Below are 22,082 nucleotides of genomic sequence, written 5' to 3' on the forward strand. Positions count from 1 at the left end.
TGGACAATATTAGTGTTCCACAACCGAACTTAATGCTATGTTTCCAATATGGGGTGAGGTGGCCAGAAATTTTCTCTTTAAATTCATTTGAAAGCAAAATCGGGTTTTCAAGCCAACAATTTTTCCAAATAAGTCTCAGCTTCCCACTCTGTGTGTATGTATATACAATTACATCTACATCTATTTTTGCATATATATCCTATTTTTGCATATCTATGGATCTAGATATGTAAAGCAAAAATAGGATTTCTGTTTTTTCTAGATATGCAGAAAAAATAAAACTCCTTTTGGGAGTGGGGGGAGTGATTGTTGAAAATGTTCAGTTTTCAGCCATTTGTGGCTGAATAGGTTTGGTTCTTGGTTGCCAAAACCCCACAATTTAGGGATTTTGGGGGCTTCTTGAAAAATCAATTGTTTGTCTGCTTAAAAAAAATCTCTCATGTTCAGTATGTTTTAGAGGATTGATAGCAAAAGTCTTAAGAAGCCTCTCTTGTTATATATATATATTCTAAAATTTGTTCTACATGTTAAAACTGTATCATATGTAACTGAAAAAGCAAACTTACTGTGACAGTTTTTGTGGATTTTTTCCCAACTTGTGATGGCTTTGATGCTCCAGAACTGAGGAATCATGGGTCATTATCTGTTAATCAATCGCTGTATTATCCAGCGGCCATTTCCATGTCTATTTGTTGGATTTCCTGAGTTGCTGGGTCTCTCTGCATTTCCTAGCAGCCAGGGATCCACTCTATAGATGAGCGCTCTCTGCTCCCCTCCTTGGGCAGGCTTGGCTGGGATGTAAAGGACTATGGGCTTGTGTACATGAACATTTAATTTGCGGCAAGCTGGGATGTGAATCGACACTGCACTAGCCAGTGGGCTAACTGTCCATGTGACCCTGCTGATCTTGTTCTGTTTCAAAGAGCATTAGATCAAAGTGCTGTAATCAACTGTTACTGCATGTCAGCAGGGTGCGTAGGGACAGTTAGTCTGCAGCGGGTTGGAGCAGAGTCATTTCCTTCACCAGCTGGCTGTGAACAAATTGTTCCTACAGAGAAGCCCTAAACGGGATCAGAGACTTAAACCTATTCCCAGCTCCAGGGCTGGCTTTAGCCAGTGCAGGGCCCGATTCATGGGGCATGTACTCTCCGGATTGCGGGGTTGTGGGGCTACGGGTTGCGGGTTGCGGGGCTCTAGACAAGGTAGTGGGGCCTTCAGGCTCCGGCCAGTAGAGCGGAATCGCGGGGTTGCTGGGCTCCAGCCGAAGGAGCAGGTATGTGGGGGCTCTTGCCAGGGTAGCGGGGCCTTCAGGCTCCGGCCGGTAGAGCGGAACCGCGGGGTTGCTGGGCTCCAGCCGAAGGAGCGGGTATGCGGGGTTGAGGGGCTCTGGCTGGGGTAGCGAGGCTGCGGGGTTGCGGTGCTCGGCCATGGTAGCTGGACCGTGGGAGTTTCCGCCCTCGGGCGGGGTAGTAGGCCGTGATTGGTTGGGAAACTCTGGCCGGGAGAGCTGGGCTACGGGGTTGCGGGGCCTCTGGGCTCCAGCCGGGAAAGCGGGGCAGCGGGGTTGCGGTGCTCCAGATGGGGTAGCGGGACTGCGGGATTTGCGGTGCTGGGAAGAGGTAGCGGGGCCGCGGGGTTGCAGGGCTCTGGCCGGGAGACCGGGGCTACCTTGTTGCAGAGTTCCAGCTGGGAGAGCGGGGCTGCAGGTGTGAGGGGCTCTGGCCGGGGTAGGAGGGCTCCGGGGTTGCGGGGCTCTGGCCAGGAGAGCGGGTCTACAGGGTTGAGGAACACTAGCCTGGGTAGCGGGACCTCCAGGCTCCGGCTGGAAGAGCGGGACAGCAGGGTTGCTGAGCTCCGGCTGAAGGTGCAGGCCGGCGGGTTTGAGGGACTCTGGCTGGAGCAGCGGGGCTCTAGCCGGGATAGCAAGGCCTCTGAGCTCCGGCTGGGTGACCAGGCCCGTGGGTTTGCAGGGCTCGGGTCGGTGTAGTGGAGCAGTGGGACCTGCCGCGCTGCCACCGAGGTAGCGGGACTGTGGGGTTGCAGTGGTCTGGCTGGGGGATTAGAACCATGGGGTTGCAGGGCTCCGGCCTGGAGAGCGGGACTACGAGGTTGCATTGCTCTGGCCAGGAAAGCAGGGCTATGGGGTTGCGGGGTTCTAGCCTGGGTAGCGGGGCCTCCTGGCTCTGGCCGGGTAGTGGGGCCGTGGGTTTGCGGGGCTCTGGCCGATGGAGCGGGGATGCGGGGTTGAGGGGCTCTGGCCGGAGGAGCGGGGCCGTGGCATTGTGGATCTCCGGGCGGGAGAGTGGGGCTGTGGGGTTGCGGGACTCTGGCTGGGAGAGCGGGTCTCCAGTGTTGTGGGGCTCTAGCTGAGGTAGTGGGGCCTCTGGGCTCCAGCTGGGATAATGGGACAGTGGGATTGCGGGTCTCCAGCCGAAGGAGTAGGGATGCGGAGTTGTGAGGCTCCACTGGGAAAGCTTGGTTGCGGGGCTCCGGCCAGGGTAGCGGGACCACGGGGTTGCCAGACTTCGGTAGCGAGAGCGGGGCTGCAGGGTTGCCTCCAGCCGGGAGAGCGGGGTCGCAGGGTTGCAGGGCTCTTGTCGGTGTAGCGGGGCTGCGGGACCTGATGCACTGCCACCAGGATAGTGGGACCGCTGGGTTGTGGGGTTCTGGCGTGGAGAGTGGGGATCCGGTTACTGGGGGGCTCTAACCGGAGTATCAGGGCCTCCGGGCTCCGGCCGGGAGAGTGGGGCAGCAGGATTGAGAGCCTCTGTCCAGGGTAGCAGGGTTGCAGGGCTCTGGCCGGGAGAGAAGGGCTGTGGGGTTGAGGTGCTCTGGCTGGGGTAACGGTGCCGCGGGGTTGCGAGGCTCCGACGGGAGAGTGGGGCCATGGGGTTGCAGGGCTCTGGTCTGTGTAACGTGACTATATCAGGGTTCAGAAAAGAACCAGATAAGTTCATAGAGGATAGGTCCCTCAATGGCTATTAGCCAGGATGTTTTCCAGAGGCTGGGAATGGGCAGAAGGGGGCGGATCTCTTGTGATTACCTGTTCTGTTCATTCCCTCTGAAGCACCTGGCATTAGCCAGTGTCAGAAGACAGGATACTGAGCTAGATGGACTTGTGGTCTGACCTAGTATGGCCGTTCTTATGTTCTTAGGCTGTTTTGGACATTGCTTTTAGCTGCCTCTTTGGCCAAAGGCTTACAGAAATGTGGCAGAAGATGCCATCTTGGCCAGCTAAGCCAGACTTTTAATAGACAGAAGGAAAAAGGAGAGGGAGAAAAAAGAAAAGGAAAAAGGTGGGGAAGGAAAAGGGCATATGAGTGGGGGGGAACGGCAAAGTCTCCCATCTCGGGTAGTGGCTGAGCTTGAGCTGGAGTCAGTTGAATGGGCGATATCATCTGAATCCCTCTCTCTAGCCTGGTCTGATGAGAACATCTCTCACGATTAGGATGACAAAGGCCCAATAGTGTCACGGCGGACACTGGGATCCCAGCAGACAGTGGAGGTGGCAGCCAAGACTGTGAAGCTCACTCCTTCCCCTTTCCTTGTCTTTCAGTCAGCCAGATTCCATATCTGTGTCCCCATTCCTCAATTTTCCCTCTGAAGTCTCTTTTTAAGGACCAGAAGATATAAAGAGATAAAGAGATCCCCTAATTATTGTGTCCATCATTTATAACTAATTTCCGACACACCAATTGATTTCCAGTCCCACACTTACCCTGTGTACTAGGCATGCAATCTTAACACAGTCCTTGATTATATCAGGCGGCCTTTTTCTTCAGACTAGTCCAGTCTCTCTGTCTTTTAGTACCTTTTCCCATCAACATTTGCTGCTATAGGTTATAATAACTGTTTATGAAGTTTTATCCACTTCCCTGCAGTTAGGCCCACAACTGGGATTGGCCTGCGTGGCCAATGAGTGCTGCCACATCTCTGTCTAGCAGCTGAGTGAGGGAGCTCCCCAGGCAAGCACCGCCCAGAACCTGCCTCACCCCGTCCCATGCCCCAACCCCTTGCCCTCTCCCATACCCAAAATCTACTGCTGCCGGGAGGGGGGAGAGGCATGGAGCCAGGTAGGGAGCCCCGCCAACCCCCCTAGCACCAGTGGCAACACGGCCTGCGTGCTGCTGCCCACCTGCCTCTCAGCACCTTGACTGCCCTCCCCCAGCACCCACAGTGCACCCGTGCAGCCGCCTGCAAGTTTTAGTCAGGGATATATAGTAAAATGAATTCAAACTGGAAAAGGTCCAGAGACGGGCTACTAGGATGATCCGAGGAATGGAAAACCTGCCTTATGAAAGGAGACTCAAAGAGCTTGGCTTGTTTAGCCTGGCCAAAAGAAGGCTGCGGGGGGATATGGTTGCTCTATATAAATATATCAGGGGGGTTAACGTTAGGGAGGGAGAGGAATTATTTAAGTTTAGTACTAATGTAGGCACGAGGACAAATGGGTACAAACTGGATATAAGGAAGTTTAGACTTGAAATTAGATGAAGGTTTCTAACCATTAGGGGAGTGCAGTTCTGGAACAGCCTTCCGAGGGAAGTAGTGGGGGCAAAAGACTTTTCTGGCTTTAAGACTAATCTTGATAAGTATATGGAGGGGATGTTATGATAGGATAGTTAATTTGGGCAATTGATCTTGGATTATCACCAGATAGGTCTGCTCAATGGTCTGCAGGGAGATGTTGGATGGGATGGGAACTGAGTTACTGCAGAGAATTCCTTCTTGGGTGCGGGCTGGTGAGTCTTGCCCACATGCTCAGGGTTTAGCTGATTGCCATATTTGTGGTCGGGAAGGAATTTTCCTCCAGGGCAGATTGGCAGGGCCCTGGAGGTTTTTCGCCTTCCCCTGCAGCGTGGGGCATGGGTCGCTTGCTGGTGGATTCTCTGCAGCTTGAGGTCTTCAGACTAATTTTGACGATTTCAACAACTCAGTCCTGGGTTAGGGGTTGTTATAAAAGTGGATGGGTAGGGTTCTGTGGCCTGCCTTGTGCAGGAGGTTAGACTAGATGATCATATTGGTCCCTTCTGACCTATGAGTCTATGAGTCTAAAAGTCATGACAGGTCAAGGACCATGAATTTTTGTTTACTGCCCATGACCTGTCCATCACTTTTACTAAAAATACCCATGACTAAAACATAGCCTTATATATGAGACATAGGTGGAGAAGGCTTCTGGGAGCCAGGATGCACACCAGGGAAATCAGATCGATCTTGAAGGCAACCGCCTGGGGAGCCAGGGAGTTGGCTGCCTACAGATCAAGACAAAATACCTCATTTCCATTATCCCCTCCTTTTCCCTTCTATCATTTTTTTTTCTCCTGAAATTTTGACCATTGGTCCCAATCACCTGCATGTTACATAAGGGGAACTGGGGCACAGGGAGATTCAAATGACTTACTGAAGGTCACACACTGGTTTTGAGATTCTCTAAGAAATGTCTAAATTTTACATAAGAAAAAATATTTCCAGGACTCTTTCTGAGCATCACTAGGAGTAAGATAAAATAGAAGAAATATATATTTGCTGACATATGGAGAGAAATATAAACTTTGATATACCTTGAATCAATCTATCTATCTATCTATCTATCTATCTATCTATCTATCTATCTATCTATCTAATAAACCCAACCTCAGCTATTTATTTTTTCTTCCATTGCTATAGGATCTGGGTACCTTCTGTTATGCTTTTCTGAATTTTTTTTAGCAGATCATCAGAAATATGTGGCCATATTCCACCCTTGCCTTTTCACTTTTCTCAGCGCTGCTTTTATCTCCTTATTCCTGAGGCTGTAGATAATATGGTTAAGTATCGGTGGTACAATAGCACAGAGCGCAGGCACCACCATGTCTTGAGTGGACGGGGCCCTAGAGTTTTGCTTCATATACATGAAGAATCCAATGCTGATGAACAAGGAGACTACAATCAGGTGGGGCAGACATGTGGAAAAGGCTTTATTCCTGCCCTCTGCAGAGGGGATTCTCACAACGCTATTGAAAATGTGAATGTAGGACACAAAGATTAAGGTGAAGCAGATAAAGCCATAGCAGAGGGCTAAGACAATGTTGTGGACCTTGTTGGGCTGCGTGTCAGAGCAAGAGAGCTGCAGGAGGGGTGGAAGGTCGCAGAAGAACTGGTGGACAAAGTTGGGCCCACACAGGGCCGGCTTTAGGAAGTGCGGGGCCCAATTCGAACACTTTCGGCAGGGCCCTGGCAGGGATGACTTAAAAAGAAAAAAGTGTAAAAAAAAGCCTTCCATTTCTTCCATGTATTATTTACTTTCCATAACTATATAAATAATAAAATTGTATATTATGTACATTGCATCATATGCGCTGTTGATTGGTTATTAATGGCTGCTGTTTCACATGTGTGGGTCCCCGCCACTCCCTGGGGGTGTGCACATGTGTGGGTCCCTGCTGCTTCCTACCCCCTTCATTGAAGCAGGTGTGCAGGTTACTGGCCTGGGAACTGCAGGGCAGCAGTGGACATGGGGCTGGTTCGAGGCAGAACAGGGGCTGACTGGAGGTAGGGTCTGGCTGCAGGCAGGGCAAGGGGTGCGGGGCTGGCAGGAGATAGGGGAGTGTGGGGCAGGCTGGCTTCAGGCAGGGCCACAAGGGGGTGCAGCAGGGGTTGGCAGGGCTGGAGACAGGAGTATGGGACTGGCTGGCTTCAGGCAGGGGGGTGCAACAGGGGTTGGCTGGAGACAGGGCAGGGTGGGCAGTGCAGGGCTGGTGCAGGCAGGGGTGTGTGGCAGGGGTTGGCTGGAGACAGGGCAGGGGGTTTGGTAGGGGCTGGCTGTGGGCAGGGGGTACAGAACTGGCTGCAGGCAGCGGTGAGTGGGGCTGGTGCGGGCAGGGCAGGGGGTGCAGCAGAGGCAGCTGGAGCCCCAGCCCTTTAAAAAGCCCCCAAGCCCCCCACTATCCCAGGGCTCTGGGGGCTATTTAAAGGGCCCGGGGCTCCCCTGCTTCTACCCTGCCCCGGACCTTTTAAATAGCTGTGGGAGCCCTGGGGAATGCATGGGGCTGACGGGGCTCCGGAGGCAATTTAAAGGACCGGGGTGGTAGAGGCAGCTGGAGCCCTGGCCCTTTAAATAGCCTGCAGAGCCCCCTGCTACCCCAGGGCTCTGGGAGCTATTTAAAGGTCCCGGAGCTCCAGCCAGGGGCATGGGGCTTGTCGCGCTCTGGCTGGAGCTCCAGCTGAGAGAGTGGGGCTGTGGGGCAGCCACGCTCCCCTGGTGCTTTGGTCAGGGAAGCGGGGCCATGGAAGACCCCGGAGCAGACTACAGCCAGAGTAAGTAAAAAAATTTAAAAGGCTCCTAAAGCCCAGGGCCCTCTTAGGCGCGGGGCCCGATTCCCAGGAATCGGGCGAATCGGCCTAAAGCCAGCCCTGGGCCCACAGAAAGGTAAACTGAATGAGTTACCCACGTGCAACACTGAATACAGTGCTCCACTAAGCCAGGACCTTGCAGCCATCTGGACACATGCTCTGGTGTTCATGACTGTCCTGTATCTCAGGGGGCTGCAGATGGCCAGGTAGCAGTCATATGCCATGACTGTCAGCAAGGCCAAATCTGCTGTCCCAAACATGATGAAGAAAAACTGCAGGAAGCAGCTGTGGAAAGAAATGGAGTGGCAGTGCATGATGGCATTCACCATGGATTTGAGGACTGTGGCAGAGATGTAGCAGAGGTCTAAGAATGACATGTTCTTGAGGAAGAAGTACATGGGGCTGTGGAGGTGTTGGTTGAAGGTCACAAGGACAATGATGAGGAAATTCCCCATGAAGGCGGCCATGTAAGCAAACAGGAACACAAGAAAGTGCAAGATCTGCAGCTCAGTGATGTCTGAAAATCCCAGGAGGCGGAATTCAGTCACAAAGGTTTGGTTGGTCATATCCTATCTGGCAAGAATGAGAAAGACAAGGAAGAGACATCAGAAAAATGCAGTTAGAATGAAGAGAGCTAAAACAAACATCTTTTCCCAATTCATAAATCCTACAACACTTTGTATGTAGAGGAAGGTTGTGACACTGCTGTCTGTTATGCATAAGGAAGTTAAATAAAAAACATTAAATACTCTTGCTGGAAGGCAGCAATATAACACTACATTCATTTCTGAGAATAACACAGAAGAACCTAAAACAAGAGAGAGAGAAAGCAGGCTGCTTCCTAAGGAGAGAAACACAACTCACCCTATTTTACCCTAGTCTGGCTCTATGTAAACTGAATGCCGAAGCTACACACTTCCTTACAGATTTCCCTAGTCTGCTATTAGTAGCAGGAAACCCCTCACAAACTTAGAATGATAGCTTGTCCTGTCAATACACCACCCTGGCCAGTCGTTACTCTTTCTCTGGGTAAGGAGGACACAACAGCATTGTCCAACCATATTAATATGTGTTCTGCCACCTTTTATTATAACTTAGGTTCTATACAGGTTCTTCCTAGACCTGGTCAGAAGGTGTTTCCTCTTACTGCCATGAAAAAAAATTAATGGCAAAAACGTACTTTTCTGTTCTTTTCTTTTTTTTTTAATTTTCAGTGGAAACTTGTGACATTTCATCCAATAAAGTCCCAAACATTTTGATTTTTGTAAGTGAAATGCTTTTTCTGACACCCTTCCCTCCGATTCAAATATTTTCTGTTCTTGGCTGAAGTTGTTCTATTTTCCCTTGCAAAAACTGAAAATTTTGGGGGACAGATAACAGTTTCCACAAAAACTTTTGCTAGATAGAAAATTTTCTGCTAAAAGAAGAAAATTGACAGAATTTCTGATCAAGTGTAATTCTTGTACATTTCTGGGAGATCTCAAAAGAAGAATAACTGATGATGGTCAACTGAAATTCAAGCTCTCAGCTCAGGTTTAGAAGCTTAGTTTTCTAACTGCTGAGCTACCGGATCACAAAAAATACTCTCGGTCTGATTTTCGAAAAAGATCAGCACCTGACAACTACTTTTTAACCTCACAAAAATGAAACCAGATCGTCAAAGGAATTTACCATTCTCAGGAGGAGGTTCTGGCTGCTCTGCTCTTTGAAAAGATCTGTCACTTCACTTAGGCACCTATAATGGGAGCTGAGATCTTCTGAAAATCCAGCTTCACTTCAGGAAGATTGGTAGGGAAGGTCAAAAATTTCCCTCCACAACATTTGTTATGATGGAAAACTGGATTTTTGAATAAATATTTTATTTTATTTGTTTATTTATTATATATTTATTGTGCCATGTGACTGCTTTCCAGTGTGGGAGGGGAGCGATTTATTGACCAACTGATTTTTTTGAACAAAACATTTTGAAGTTGTTGGGTTTTTTTGTATTAAAAAGTCAAAATTTGCCAATAATCCCTGGGATGAATGGACTCCGTATCTCCCTTCTACTTTTGAAAACTTCAGCATCAGCCCAAGTTTCCATTATATTTACAAGTTCTACTGATTACTGAAGCAAAGTGCTGAGGCAAAAGCCAGGTCACAATGAGCTGTTCACATGAATAAGAAAACACTGGAATCTGGTACATGAAGAAAAATATCTTAGCAAATATAATTCGTTGTAATGATGGCATTTTTAAACTATATTTTATTCAGTTTTTCTCTCTCTAAACAACACATCTATCTATCTATCTATCTATCTATCTATCTATCTATCAGACCTCCCAGATCTCTGCGATTAATTATCACTTTAATTAAGTAACCCTGAATCCAGGAATATCAACAAGAACCACTTCAATCCATGTTAATATTCAATGACAGTTGGGCTCCAATATCTCTTTGAAAATCCCTCAGCGCCCCTAATGAATATGAAACCATACCAGGAAAATTAAATAACTTGCTGTTGATGCGAAAATCCCGGGTTGTCTGTTCTGCTTTGCAACCCATGAATTATTATAAAGTAGGTAAAAAATGTGAAGTCCCTGAATAGATGCACATGCACCTTCATTTGCTTCTGACAAAGGAGTCATGTCAATGAGTGATGCAGAGGTGAGAAGAGTGATAAATTGTCTTTGCTCCTATGCAAGGTCCTATATTAATGCTTCATTACAGTCCGTTGGGATGTAGGTCCCATGAAGCATCTCATAATTTTATCTGGAGAGAATATTTGTGTTCAGTTCTTTTCTTTGTTGTTAACACTCAGCCTAAGAGGGTGGAATGTCTGGATTTTCCTTGGAGGTTGCATGGGGGAGAGAGAGAGTGTAAAGACAATAATTCCTGTCCTCTACACAAAATTATAGAGAGAGATCACAATGTGAATGTCCTTCCTATGAATAAGCAACCGAGAGTCCTGTGGCACCTTTAAGACTGACAGATGTATTGGAGCATAAGCTTTCGTGGGTGAATGCCCACTTCATCAGGCGCCCATGAAAGCTTATGTTCCAATACATCTGTTAGTCTTAAAGGTGCCACAGGACTCTCGGTTGCTTTTTACAGATCCAGACTAACACTGATATTTGACTTCCTATGAATGGCTCAATTCATTCCGAGCCATTTACATCTGTGCCAAGTGAGTGTGAAACTCTGCTGCACTAGAAAGGTAGCATCTGACACCCACTTTGCATTTAATTTTGCACAAATATAAGCAATTGCCCAACATGCCAGGCAATAAACAATAAAGCCCAAGATGTGTTGAGCAGGATGCTATATGTGACACATTGGAAAGCGGGAGTGAGTCAGTTTGATTTTGATCTCACCCAGTATGGTGTAAATAAGGAGAAACTCCATTAAAGTCAAAGTCATTCATGCCCAGGAGGATTAGGTGAATGAGCTTCAGGGAAGCATCAATGAATGTGCCTAAGACTGATCCCTCAGTGCTGTAGACCAGTGGTTCTCAACCAGGGGCCTGGGGCCTCTTGGGGGGCCTCAAACAGGTTTCAGGGGGTCCACCAAGCAGGGCCAGTGTTAGACTCACTGGGGCCCAGGGCAGAAAACTGAAGCCCTGCTGTATGGGGCTGAAGCCTGGGGCCTTGAGCCCCACCACTAGAGGCTGAAGCCAAAGCCTTGAACAACTTAACTTTGTGGTGCTCCCTGTGGCATGGGGACCCAGACAATTGCCCTGCTTGTGGCCCTCTAATGCCAGTCCTGGCTTCTATAAGCAGAAAAACCAGTTGTTGTGGCACAGGTGGGCTGTGGAATTTTTATAACATGTTTGGGGGGTGGTGCTCAGAAAGAAAAAGTTTGAGAACCCCTCATCTACAGCAGTGGTTCTCAACTAGGGTTTGGGCTCTCTAGGGGGCTGCAGGCAGGTTTCAGGGGGTCTGCCAAGCATGGTCAGAGCTAGACTCACTAAGGCCTAGGACAGAAAGCCAAAGCCCTGCTGCACTGGAGTGCAGCCCGGGGCCCTGAATCCCACCACCCAGGACTGAAGCCGAAGCCTGAGCAACTTAGCTTTGTGGTGCCCCCTGTGGCGTAGGGCCCTGGTCAGTTGCCATCTTTGCTACCCTCTAACACCAGCCCTGGCTTTTATATGTGGAAAAACAGTTGTTGTGGCACAAGTGGGCCGTAGAGTTTTTATAGCCTGTTGGGGCGGGACATCAAAAGAGAAAGGCTGAGAACCCCTGGTGTAGACCATTAGTATCTCTGCTGGAGTTGGCAGGTATCAAAGAGGGTAAGCCCAGTGTGAACAAGATCACAGTCAGACTCCAACTGACCAACATTTCCACGTTAATTTCAGGGAGATTTGCAGAGCCCTCATTACAAGTCCCTTGAGGCAAGGGGGGGATCATGGGGAGTGCTGGTCACTGGCACCCACATGAGGGAGTTGGCCACTGGCTCCTGGGAGAAGGGGCAGGCCTGACATGGGATCCCTGTACCCCTGATTCTGAAGGCAAGATCCACTGGGGCAGCCTGACTGCTGAGTGCCTTGGGGAGGGGGGAACCCTTGGCTTGTCTATCCCCCCGTGGGAAAGGAGCATCCAGCTTCCCATTTCCCCATCTTGTCTGTGCTGCCTTCACCTCCTCTTTCCATCCACCTTCTCCGAGGTCACTGAGAGTGACAGGCATCATGGCCAATGGAAAGCCTCCAAGCACTGGTTCTAATCCAGCCCAGTCACCTATTATTGTCCAGTCACATTCTGGGAGTGATAACATTATGCAGTGGGGAGTGGGGAGGTTCTTGATTGCAAAGGGGAGTGTCCCTGACACGCTGGGTGACCCAGCCAGCCTGAGCAGGCTGCAAGGGACAGATTCACAGAGGGATGTAGTCATTGCAAAGGCGGCTTCTCATCCAAGCTAGGCAGGGGGAGATGCCAGGAAGAGAGACATGCAGAAAGCCCTGCCTCCCTTAAGGAATTTGGCACCTAAGTCTGAGCTGCAGGGAGGTGCCTCCCTCTGTATGGGATTCCCAACTGTGATCCCTTTTTGGGAGTCAATGCAGGAAGATGGGGGGTAGAGGGGAGAGATACCTAAGCCCCAGAGCAATCCATGAGCCAGGGAACAACAGACGTTCATCCCCTAACTCGGCTGCATGGCCAATGCAGTAAGTCTGCCCAGAGTTTGCCTACCAGAGTGGGACCCCATAGGCATGTCACACAGAATGATGGAGCAGGAGTACTTTCCTTGTAGCTCTTAGCCACATGGTCACGCATTCACCTGGGATGTGGGAGACAGAAGTGGGGATGTGCATCTAGGGTCTCCACTCCCCAAATGATGCCCCATTGGTTGCGAGGGAGCTAATGGTTGTGAGGGAGTTCCTGCTTCGCCCCTAACATGGCCTAAGCCCCTAACTCCAAGAGAGGGGTCAGAGCTGGGAATCCCCAGCAGCGGGACACGCGTCCCTGCAGCCTGCGCTTAGGTGCCTACCTCTGAGAGAGGGGCAGGACTTAGCACACTGCATCTCCCATTGGCACCTTAACCGAGGAGCTGCCAAGTGCATTGGTGTTTATGTATCCCATTCTGAGGTGCCATCATCCCCTATTCATTGAGCACTAGGTGCACGCTTTTTGAACCCCAATGATTTTCTAGGTACCTAACACTTAGCTGTGGGGACCACTCAGCATTGCAAGGTTATGTTTCTTTGTGAGTCCAGCCCCAGTGCCTAAAGTGGCAGCTGGCACCTCAGGTCTCTTGTGAATCTAACCCTGAGGGTTTCTAACATGTTCAGTTCCTCAAGATGCTAATCACTATAGCCTGACCCAACAATGCACTGAAGTACGTCTAATTGACTGTAAGCAAATGATGAACAGGTTCCAGTCAGAACCTTTAGCTGTTAGATGGCTGAAGTGGTCAGAAATCTTGGACCAAAAAAATATTCTCAACAAAACAAACAGTTTCACTGACATCAATTTTATTTTATTTTTTTTGTGGGAAAATGTCATTTTCAATTAAATGTTTTTATTTTACATTGGGAACATTTTAAACAGTGGTTTCCATTTTGAATTATTATTTCAACTTTATTTTTTGTACTGCCAGTTATGTGCTAAAGTGCCTTACATGGGCCTTCTTTCTTATTTCAATGTAGACTTACGTTAGGTAAAAAATGCCAAAAGTACCGATGTTTTGAAATGTCAGAAATCAAAACATTACTGAAAAAATCTTTCAATCAGGAAAGTGGACATTGTCCATGACATCACTGTTGGGTTTTACTTGGAAGAGAGGATCATTGAGCCAATTCCTCCACCCAGAGTTCCTGACTCAGCTTCCTCGGAGATCCCTGCTTAACCCCTTTGACTACTAGTTCCTTTCTCTCTCAGCCCCACTCCTTTGACCTGGTCCCAGGCCCATGGAACAGTCCACCCACTCCTGCTTCCTTCCTCCTACCCCCATCTCTGAGCAAAAGACTATTTCCCCTGCTTCTGCTCATTAGCAAGCCCTGGTCATCACTTCCGTCCTCTCTCACTCTCCTCCTTCCTTTGCCTAGCCATTCCCCCTGTTCTGAACAGTGTCCAAGGTGGCCTCTGACCAGCACAGCTGAACACACAGTTGAACTGGAGAACTCACTGCCACAAGGTATCGTTGAGACAAAGATCTCAGCAGGTGAGACATTGGCATGGATTATGAGAGCCTCCATGGTTATGGTAGATAAGAGAATGAAATAAACGTGCCTGGTGAAGTTCTCCACCCAGCCTCTAGATCACTGGGAAACTCCCTGACATGAAGGTCGGTGCAGAATTGTCCATGAGAGACGGGGTGCTCCCTGCCTCTCCCTCTACAGCAGTTGGGGTTGATCCCAGCAGGAGTCACTGCTTTGAGCAGGGCTATTCCCTGGAGCCTGGAGAAAGAGGCACATTTAGTCCCATAAATCTCTGCCATCTCTCAGGGCTGGGTTCAAACACTCAGGGGCCATGCATGGGGCTTTGCCCCTTTGACTCTGGCCCCATGGAGTGACAGCAGTGATCCCCCTAGTCCTCACTTGCCCACCAGATAGTATCTGCTTGTGTGAGGGGGTGGAGACAGTTGTGCTCTTCCCCGTCTCCTGCACACAGAGCCCCATGCTGAGGGTGGGTTTGGTGGGTTTCTCAAGAGCAGTGGAGCTGGGAGGTGAACACTCATGGAAAAGCCTGGAGCAGTTCCACTCTGTCAGATCCATTGTCTCAGGCTCTCTGTAGACCCAGGCAAATGATCCTGCACTGGCTGCGCTTAGAGCAGCTCCCCAGCACCGACTCCAGCTGTTCTGGGTGGTGCAGCATTTGGTCCTGGGCCCAGTGAGACCCTGGGTATTAGACTCTGGTGATTCCTACATTCCTGTGGGAAACAGGCAAATTCTGTTCTGAAAATAAAGCAACAAATATTTCACCCAGATCCATTAAAATCTATCTATCTATGTACATCTATCTATGTATCTCAGTGAAGTTGGGGTTATTGCCTTTAATGCATTCTTAGTTTTAAGCCTTTTTATTTTAATAGTAGTGTCTTAAGTTCAGATCTTCACCGCAGTGCTGAGAATCCCTTCTGAGCAGGGCCGGCATAAAGTCTTCTCCACATGCTTTCCTCACCTCATTGTGGTCTCCTTGTTACTTTGCACTGGGACCTTTGCCTACCTGAAACCCACCTCCAGGTCTCGGTCAGGTCTGGATCTTGTGGTGGGTGTTCTCTATGCTGTGGTGCCTCCCATGATGAACCCGATCATCTACAGGATAAGGAACAATGAGATCAAAGCTCCATGAAGAAACTGACTGAGGGGAGGTTATTCATCAAAAATAAAATGTCCATCTGTCTCTCATGACCATGGTTTAATTCTGTGTTTCCTAATTAATCTAATCAATGGGTGAAAATGTTGTGTCCATGAGAACATGATGCCTAACCTGTTTATGCAAAATGCTGCTTTTACAGTGGTAAAAAAATACCAGCAAAATGAACAAACAAAAAATCAGACTAACACCACTGAAGTCAGACAGTTTCTTTAGGCTGGAAAGGCTTTCTGAAAGAACAAGGTTTTGACACATGTCCTAAAGACAACACACTTTACGCAAGGCACTGTCAACCCGTGGAACTCTTTGCCAGAGGATGTTGTGAAGACCAAGACCATAACAGGGTTCAAAAAAGAACTAGATAAATTCCTGGAGGATAGGTCCTTCAACAGCTATTAGCTAGGATGGGCAGGGTTACTGTCCCTAGCCTCTGTTTGCCAGAAGCTGGGAATGAGCAACAGGGGTTGGATCACTTGATGATTACCTTTTCTGTTCATTCCCTCTGGGGCATGTGGCATTGGTCACTGTTGGAAGACAGGATATTGGGCTAGATGGACCTGATTTGGTCTGACCCAGTATGGCCGCTGTCATAAAGAGATAGTTAAGAGCTAATGCCTCTTTTACCAGTAAAGGATTAAGAGGTTCACCTAGCCTAGCTGACACCTGACCAGAGCAACCATGGAGGAACAAGATGTTTCAAAACGAAGGAAAGAAGTTTTCTTTGTTTAGTTTTTTTTCAGTTTCAGCCAGAGTGAAAAAGATCAAGGAACCAGCCTCTTATCAGAGTAGACAGGAAACTGGGCTAGATGGATCTTTGGTCTGACCTAGTATGGCTGCTCTTATGTTTTTATATTTAGGATTCCACAAGTGTAAATAAAATCAAAATCTATATGTGTGTTTTTCTAGAGTTTTATACTGCCACCCATCGTCACTCTACCTGAGAACTTTCCACACAAAATCAATAGCATGAGGAAGTCCCTAGTGGACTTTATGGGCTATCTGGTTCCTTTCCTTTTTGGAGTTAAAAAGCTTTGTTTGGAGACAGAGATTTTGGGCATTTTATAGTTTAGTTCATCTAATTGTGTTTGGTTTTAGCAATGGATTGATTGATTTGTCTCATTGTTCCAGACGTTTAGTTTTCTGGGGTAGATATACTTGGGGAATAGGAATGATTAGTTACATGCAGTAGTCAATGTTTTGTTCTTTCTTGGTCTACCCATATGTCATCTCTTTAATGGGGTTTTCTGAGGGAGAAGATTTGTTGGCCACAATGACACAAGGGGGCAGAAGAGTTTCTGTGGGTATCCAAGGCTCTGAACTAATGTTGAGATTATCATGTTAATGCATCTAGGATTTTATTCTGTTATTGAGAGGTAATAAGGGTGCCTGGACCCATGAATACACATCCTTTTATTATTTTGTACCTAAAGACATACATCAATACCATGATATTTTTCCTAGGATGGAAAGGCTTTCTGGAAGAGCACGGTTTTGATATGTGTCCTGTAGACAAGCTGATTTGGGAAAATGAGGTCAAAATTTTTGTTTCTGGGATTTAACCTCACCCTTTGAAGGAATCCAGGTTTGGCAAATGGTTAATACACACAAAGATCCAAATATGGCTAACGGTACCCTGGAGAAGAAGAGTGGAAGGTTTGTAAGTGTTTGACTTCCAGCTCAACTTGACCTATGCAGAGTCGTTCCATTGACATCCATGCTTAACGCAGATGAGTTTCTGCCCAGAGACTCTCGGATAAACTCAGTCATGAAATAATCACTGGGGTAAGTTATTTGTGAGGGGTCATTTTATTGTAACTTTTGTGTAAGTGGAGAAGTACGATCATATACACTGGCCTTGCATTCCATGTAGATGTAGTCAAATGCAAAAAGAATACAGTGGTTAGACAGACAGAGAGTATGTCTTCAAGGCAAAGAAAAACCTGGATCTCAGAGTCCAGGTTTACAGATTTGGGCTTGCACTACGATGTTGGTGTCTGAGCACATTTCAAGTGACTAGGAAAATATTGTACAGCTGCTATCTGAGTTTCTTTACATTCCGAATGCAAAACGTAAGACTTTAGTCCCATACTGAATGATGCGGCTGATGTGGGTGATGGAAGGAGCAACAGGGCACATGATAGTAATATTTGTGTATCAAGAATGGTCTATTCAAAGAGATCTAATGGAGTTAGGTACATAACATTGGGTAGTCAATGAGAATTGAGCACCTAATTTCCTTAAGTTGTTCTGAAAATCCTAGTCATAGTTCACATCGTGGTGCAAGAGTACATGGTATAGTTCCAGATTCTGCCACAAACCCCCTTGCTCCCTTTCCTAATGCCTCTCATTGGAAATATTTGGATTTCTTCCTGGGATAAATTTGGCCCATTCTGTTGATCTGGTTTCTACTCTTTCCTCTGCTAGAATTCTTTGAGGGGTGGGGTCAACAAACATATGAACAATGGTTATCCAGTGTACCTGGCCTTTCAGAAAACCTTTGGCAATATCCTTCATCCAAGGCTCCTATTCAAAATAAGCAGTCATAGCATAAGAGAGAAAACCCTTTCATGAATCAGTAATTGATTAAAAGACAGAAAACAAAGGGTAGGAATAAATGGTCAGTTCTAAGAATGGAAAGAGGTAAATAGTGGTGTCTCCCAGCAATCTGTATTGAGACTAGTGCTGTTGAACTTACTCATAAGTGATCTGGAAAAACTGGATAAACAATGAGATGGCAAAATTTGAAGATGATACAAAATTACTCAAGATAGTTAAGCTCAAAGCAGATTGTGAAAATTTATGAAGGGATCTCACAAAACTGAGTGAATGGGCAACAAAATGGCAAATAAAATTAAATGTTAATAAATGCAAAGTAATGCACATTGAACATAAACTCAAATATACATACAAAATGATGGGGTTTAAATTAGGTGTCACCACTCAAGAAAGAGAGCTTGGAGTCATTGCGAATAGTTCTCTGAAAACATCTCAATGTGCAGGAGCAGGCAAAAAATCCAAAGAGAATTTTAGGAACCATTAGGAAAGGGATAGAAGACAGAAAATAAGACAGAAAATATCTTAGTGCCACTATATAAATCCATGGTATATCCACACTTTGAAAACTGTGTGCAATTCTGTCACCCCCATCCCAAGAAAGATGTAGAAGAATTGGAAAAGGTACAGAGAAGGGCAACAAAAATGATTAAGGGAATGGAACAGCTTCTATTTGTGGATAGATTAAAAAGACTGGGAGTTTTCATCTTGGACAAGAGAAGACTAAATGGGATATGATAGGGGTCTATAAAATTGTGACAGGTGTGGTGTGGTCAAAACCTTGCTCTTGCCCTCCTCATAACACAAGAACCGGGAGTCACCCAATGAAATTAACAGGAGTACCTTTAAAACAAAAAAGGAAGTACAAAGGAAGTACTTCACACAATGCTCAGTCATTTTGTGGAATTAGTTGTCAGGGGATGTTCTGAAGTCCTGAAATACAAAAATAATCAGATAAGTTCATGGAGGATAGATCCATCAATGATGATTAGCTAAATTGGTCAGGGATACAACTCCATGATCTGGGTGTCTCTAAGCCTCTGACTGCCAGTGGATGGGATTGGATTACAGGGGATGGATCAATCAATAGTTTCCCTCCTCTGTTCATTCCCTTTGAAGTACCTGACATCAGCCACTGTCAGAAGACAGGATACTGGACTAGATGTACCATTGGTTTGACCCCATATGATCATTTATATATTTTTTATGTTGTAATGTAAAACTTACAATTTTCTTAACTTAACATTGCATGGATATAAAATGGCTTGACACTATTTCTTGTTCAATATGAATAATTATATTGGTACAAACTAGTTTCAATTTAGCAAAATAAAATGAATTAAACATTGATGCATTGCATACAATTTGTGGAAAGTAGTTATTTAGTCCATGAAACAGAGGGAGATGGGAGGGTGGCAAACAGGGAGCTGGTGGGGGGAAAAGAGGAAAGCAAGGAGCCCCTGATGTGTGCAACGGGCTCAGCTGACAAAAGCTATGAAATGTGAGACCCCACATATTACACTGAGTATTATTGTTACTGATGTATCTAGGAGAGAGAAAAGAGCACATTTATGAAAAAATGGGGAAATTATCTAAAGGCAGATATCACTTGGAAGAATGGACAACAGCTAGAGGAAGCTAAGAACATATCTATATTTGCAACTATTCAGGAAAAAGTATTATAAAATACTTCATCAATGCTAAAGTCAGTCCACTTAAGCCCAGGAAAAGGTATAAGAAAGAGAAACCTAATGTCTAGAGAAGGTGTGAAGGCATATATGCTGGGATTGCATTAAGATAATAGTATAGAAATTAGACAATATTATGACTAATTAAACAGATTTCTCAACAATAGTAAAGGTAGGCCACCTATAGAACCCAGAATTATTGTCCAAAATTGCTTATTGACTCAGGGAAGGGCACACTGATAACACAATTACTTCTGGTAACAAGATATGTGATAGCTCATGTTTAGAGAAGGATAGATCCACCAACATTAATGGCATAGGGAAATAAAGTATGGGCAAACTTTCTAATAGACAAAAGGGGAGCGATCCATTAATTGATTTAGTAGGGCTTGGTCCTGCTTTGAGCAGGAGGTTGGACTAGAACCTCCTGAGGTCCCTTCCAACCCAAATATTCTTATAAACTTCATGCTAAAAGGTTGACCAACACAATTTTTTTGAATGTCAAAAATAGAGATTAAAGATATGGATTGTTAAAACTCTGATGGAAAGTTCATTTAGGATAATCAAGTAATTGAAAAAAAAAGATAATTCAAGATACATTCTGTCTTTATAGTTTCTTCCCTGAGGACAGGATTCTGCTCATCATTCTCCTGATGGCCTTTTTCATCTCAGAGTTTCTCAGCATGTAGATCATTGGGTTCAGCATTGGGGTGATTACAGTGTAAATGATTGACGCCAACTTGTCCATGGGCAATTTCCAGAAGAGCCTAGAATAGATGAAGATGCAGGGTATGAATTGTAAACACACAACTGTGATCTGGGATCCACAGGTAGACAGAGCTTTGTGCTTCTCATCTGTAACATGTGTCTTTATCTTGACAAAGATGATGGTGTATGAAATGAGCAGGATGATGAACATTACTATGACAAGCATCTCACCATTGGAAACCATCAGCAACTCAACCAAGTAGATGTCTGTGCAGGCCAGTTTGATGACTTGTGGGATATCACAGTAGAAATTGTCCAAGATGTTTGGACCACAGAAAGACAGCTGGAGGATCAATGCAATCTGAACAGCAGAGTGAGCCAATCCACCCAGCCATGCCCCTGCCACCAGGCCCATGCACACACCACGGTTCATGATAGTCAAGTACCACAGTGGTTTATAGATGGCTATGTACCGATCAGCAGCCATCACCACAAGGACAACAACCATAGCACAGGCGATGAAGTGGAAGAAGAACATCTGGAGGATGCACTCATTGAACGAGATGGTTCTGCGCTGGGAGAGGAGACCCAACAGCAATATTGGAGCATTGACTGATGAGTCGCTAACAACTAGGAAAGACAAGTTGGCCAGCAGGAAGTACATGGGGGTGTGGAGCCAGCGGCTGGTGATCACAGTGGTGATGATGGTGAAGTTTCCCAACCAGGTTGTCGGGTAGACTATGAAGTAAAGAACGAAGAGGCATCGCTTCAGCTCAGCATTCTGGGTGAGGCCTAAGAGGACAAATTCTGTCACTGTGGAGCTGAGGTTCTGCTCTTCCATTTACTAGCCTCAAAACATGCCTAGAGAGGGAACTGTAATAATTACTCTGAAGAAGTTTTTATTATTCCTTCCTTGAATTACTAGTATTAAGTCAAAATTAATGCCTCTTAACAGACATTTTGTTTAATAATTATCTTAGTTTACTAAATTCAGTTATCCTCAGTGCAGGGCATCCCTTCTACAGCAGACCCTATGAATTACACCAGTTGTCATGTTGAGTTTTGGGATCATTGAGAGTGAAAAGGAGCAGCCTACCTACAAAATCAAGCCTTTAGCAAACCACTTTCTGTATTCATTTTCCCACAGCCCTCATCTTGCACACATCCATGGGGTCTAGAGGATCATGGCTGGGAAGAAATGTGAGTTTCAGGGAGTGATCTTAGGCAGAACTTCTGAGAGTCCAGTGGTTCTCGGTGTGAGGGTCATAAGAAATTGTCAGGTATTCATGATAACCAGAATACCTTTCTGTAGACAAGCAGACTCACTCCTGTGGCACCTCCTGCTGGTGACTTCTGGGAATTAGCTTGTTCCATCTCCAGAGTGCCCTCTGCAGGCCAGCAATCCACCTGTCCTCCAGTCCCCATGTCCCTCCCTGACCCAGTGCCCCTTTAACTGGGTGCTTCCCCCCAGCAGTAACCCCTTTCTCTTTGGGTCTTCCCTCCCTGGGAAACCACCACCCACTAATCCACCTTGTCTCAGTACCAGACTACTGCCAGTCGTCATCTAGCCCCTGCGCCCTGGGGTAGACTGCAGTATCAGCCTACTCATCACTGGCAAGGTTGGGTTTGGCCCTGCTGCCTTTGCCTATCCATGGGCTGCCCTCTCCAACCCCCAGTACCTTTTGACCTTATGCTAGGCCAGAGCCTGGGGCTTTCCAGGCTGGAGCATCACCAGCCCCTCTGCCTTTCCCCAGCCCTGTTCTACTCAGGTACCCTGTGTCTAGCTCACTGCAGCCAGGCCCATCTTCCTCTACAGGCAAAGAGAGACAACCACTTCTGGTTTCCCTGGCCTTTTTATAAGGCCCTGTTGCTCAGTTTGGGGCATGGCCCCAGCTGCAGCCACACCCCCCAATCAGCCGGGGTTTTACCCTGCCCAGCCCTGGCCCTCTGCAGGGCTTTTCCAACCCCTTCCAGACTGGAGTAGGTGGTCGCCCTCTACACCTTCCTATAT

General features: G+C 46.8%; 2 protein-coding genes across 2 annotated transcripts; both read right to left on the bottom strand.

Moving 5' to 3' along the window:
- Window positions 1-5,719: 5,719 nt before the first annotated feature.
- LOC115637844 (olfactory receptor 14A16-like) lies at window positions 5,720-7,901 on the bottom strand. The gene is made up of 2 exons (XM_030539454.1): window positions 7,407-7,901; window positions 5,720-6,163 (listed from the first exon to the last, which is right to left on the bottom strand). Exons 1-2 carry the CDS (start codon window positions 7,899-7,901, stop codon window positions 5,720-5,722), a joined length of 939 nt encoding a protein of 312 aa, XP_030395314.1.
- A 12,069-nt stretch (window positions 7,902-19,970) lies between these two features.
- Window positions 19,971-20,912, bottom strand: LOC115638271 (olfactory receptor 4D9-like). The gene has a single exon (XM_030539855.1). It carries the CDS (start codon window positions 20,910-20,912, stop codon window positions 19,971-19,973), a length of 942 nt encoding a protein of 313 aa, XP_030395715.1.
- Between the last annotated feature and the right edge of the window lie 1,170 nt (window positions 20,913-22,082).

This window comes from Gopherus evgoodei, chromosome 21 (assembly GCF_007399415.2).
Source record: "Gopherus evgoodei ecotype Sinaloan lineage chromosome 21, rGopEvg1_v1.p, whole genome shotgun sequence".
Taxonomy (NCBI): domain Eukaryota; kingdom Metazoa; phylum Chordata; order Testudines; family Testudinidae; genus Gopherus; species Gopherus evgoodei.

What these genes read in the sequence shown, in the direction of transcription:
- LOC115637844 (XM_030539454.1), bottom strand. Translation starts at nt 7,901, where the DNA reads ATGACCAACCAAACCTTTGTGACTGAATTCCGCCTCCTGGGATTTTCA. An exon ending in ACTCATTCAGTTTACCTTTC is followed by an intron (nt 6,164 to 7,406) that starts TGTGGGCCCAGG and finishes AAGCCGGCCCTG; the next exon opens with TGTGGGCCCAACTTTGTCCA.
- LOC115638271 (XM_030539855.1), bottom strand. Translation starts at nt 20,912, where the DNA reads ATGGAAGAGCAGAACCTCAGCTCCACAGTGACAGAATTTGTCCTCTTA.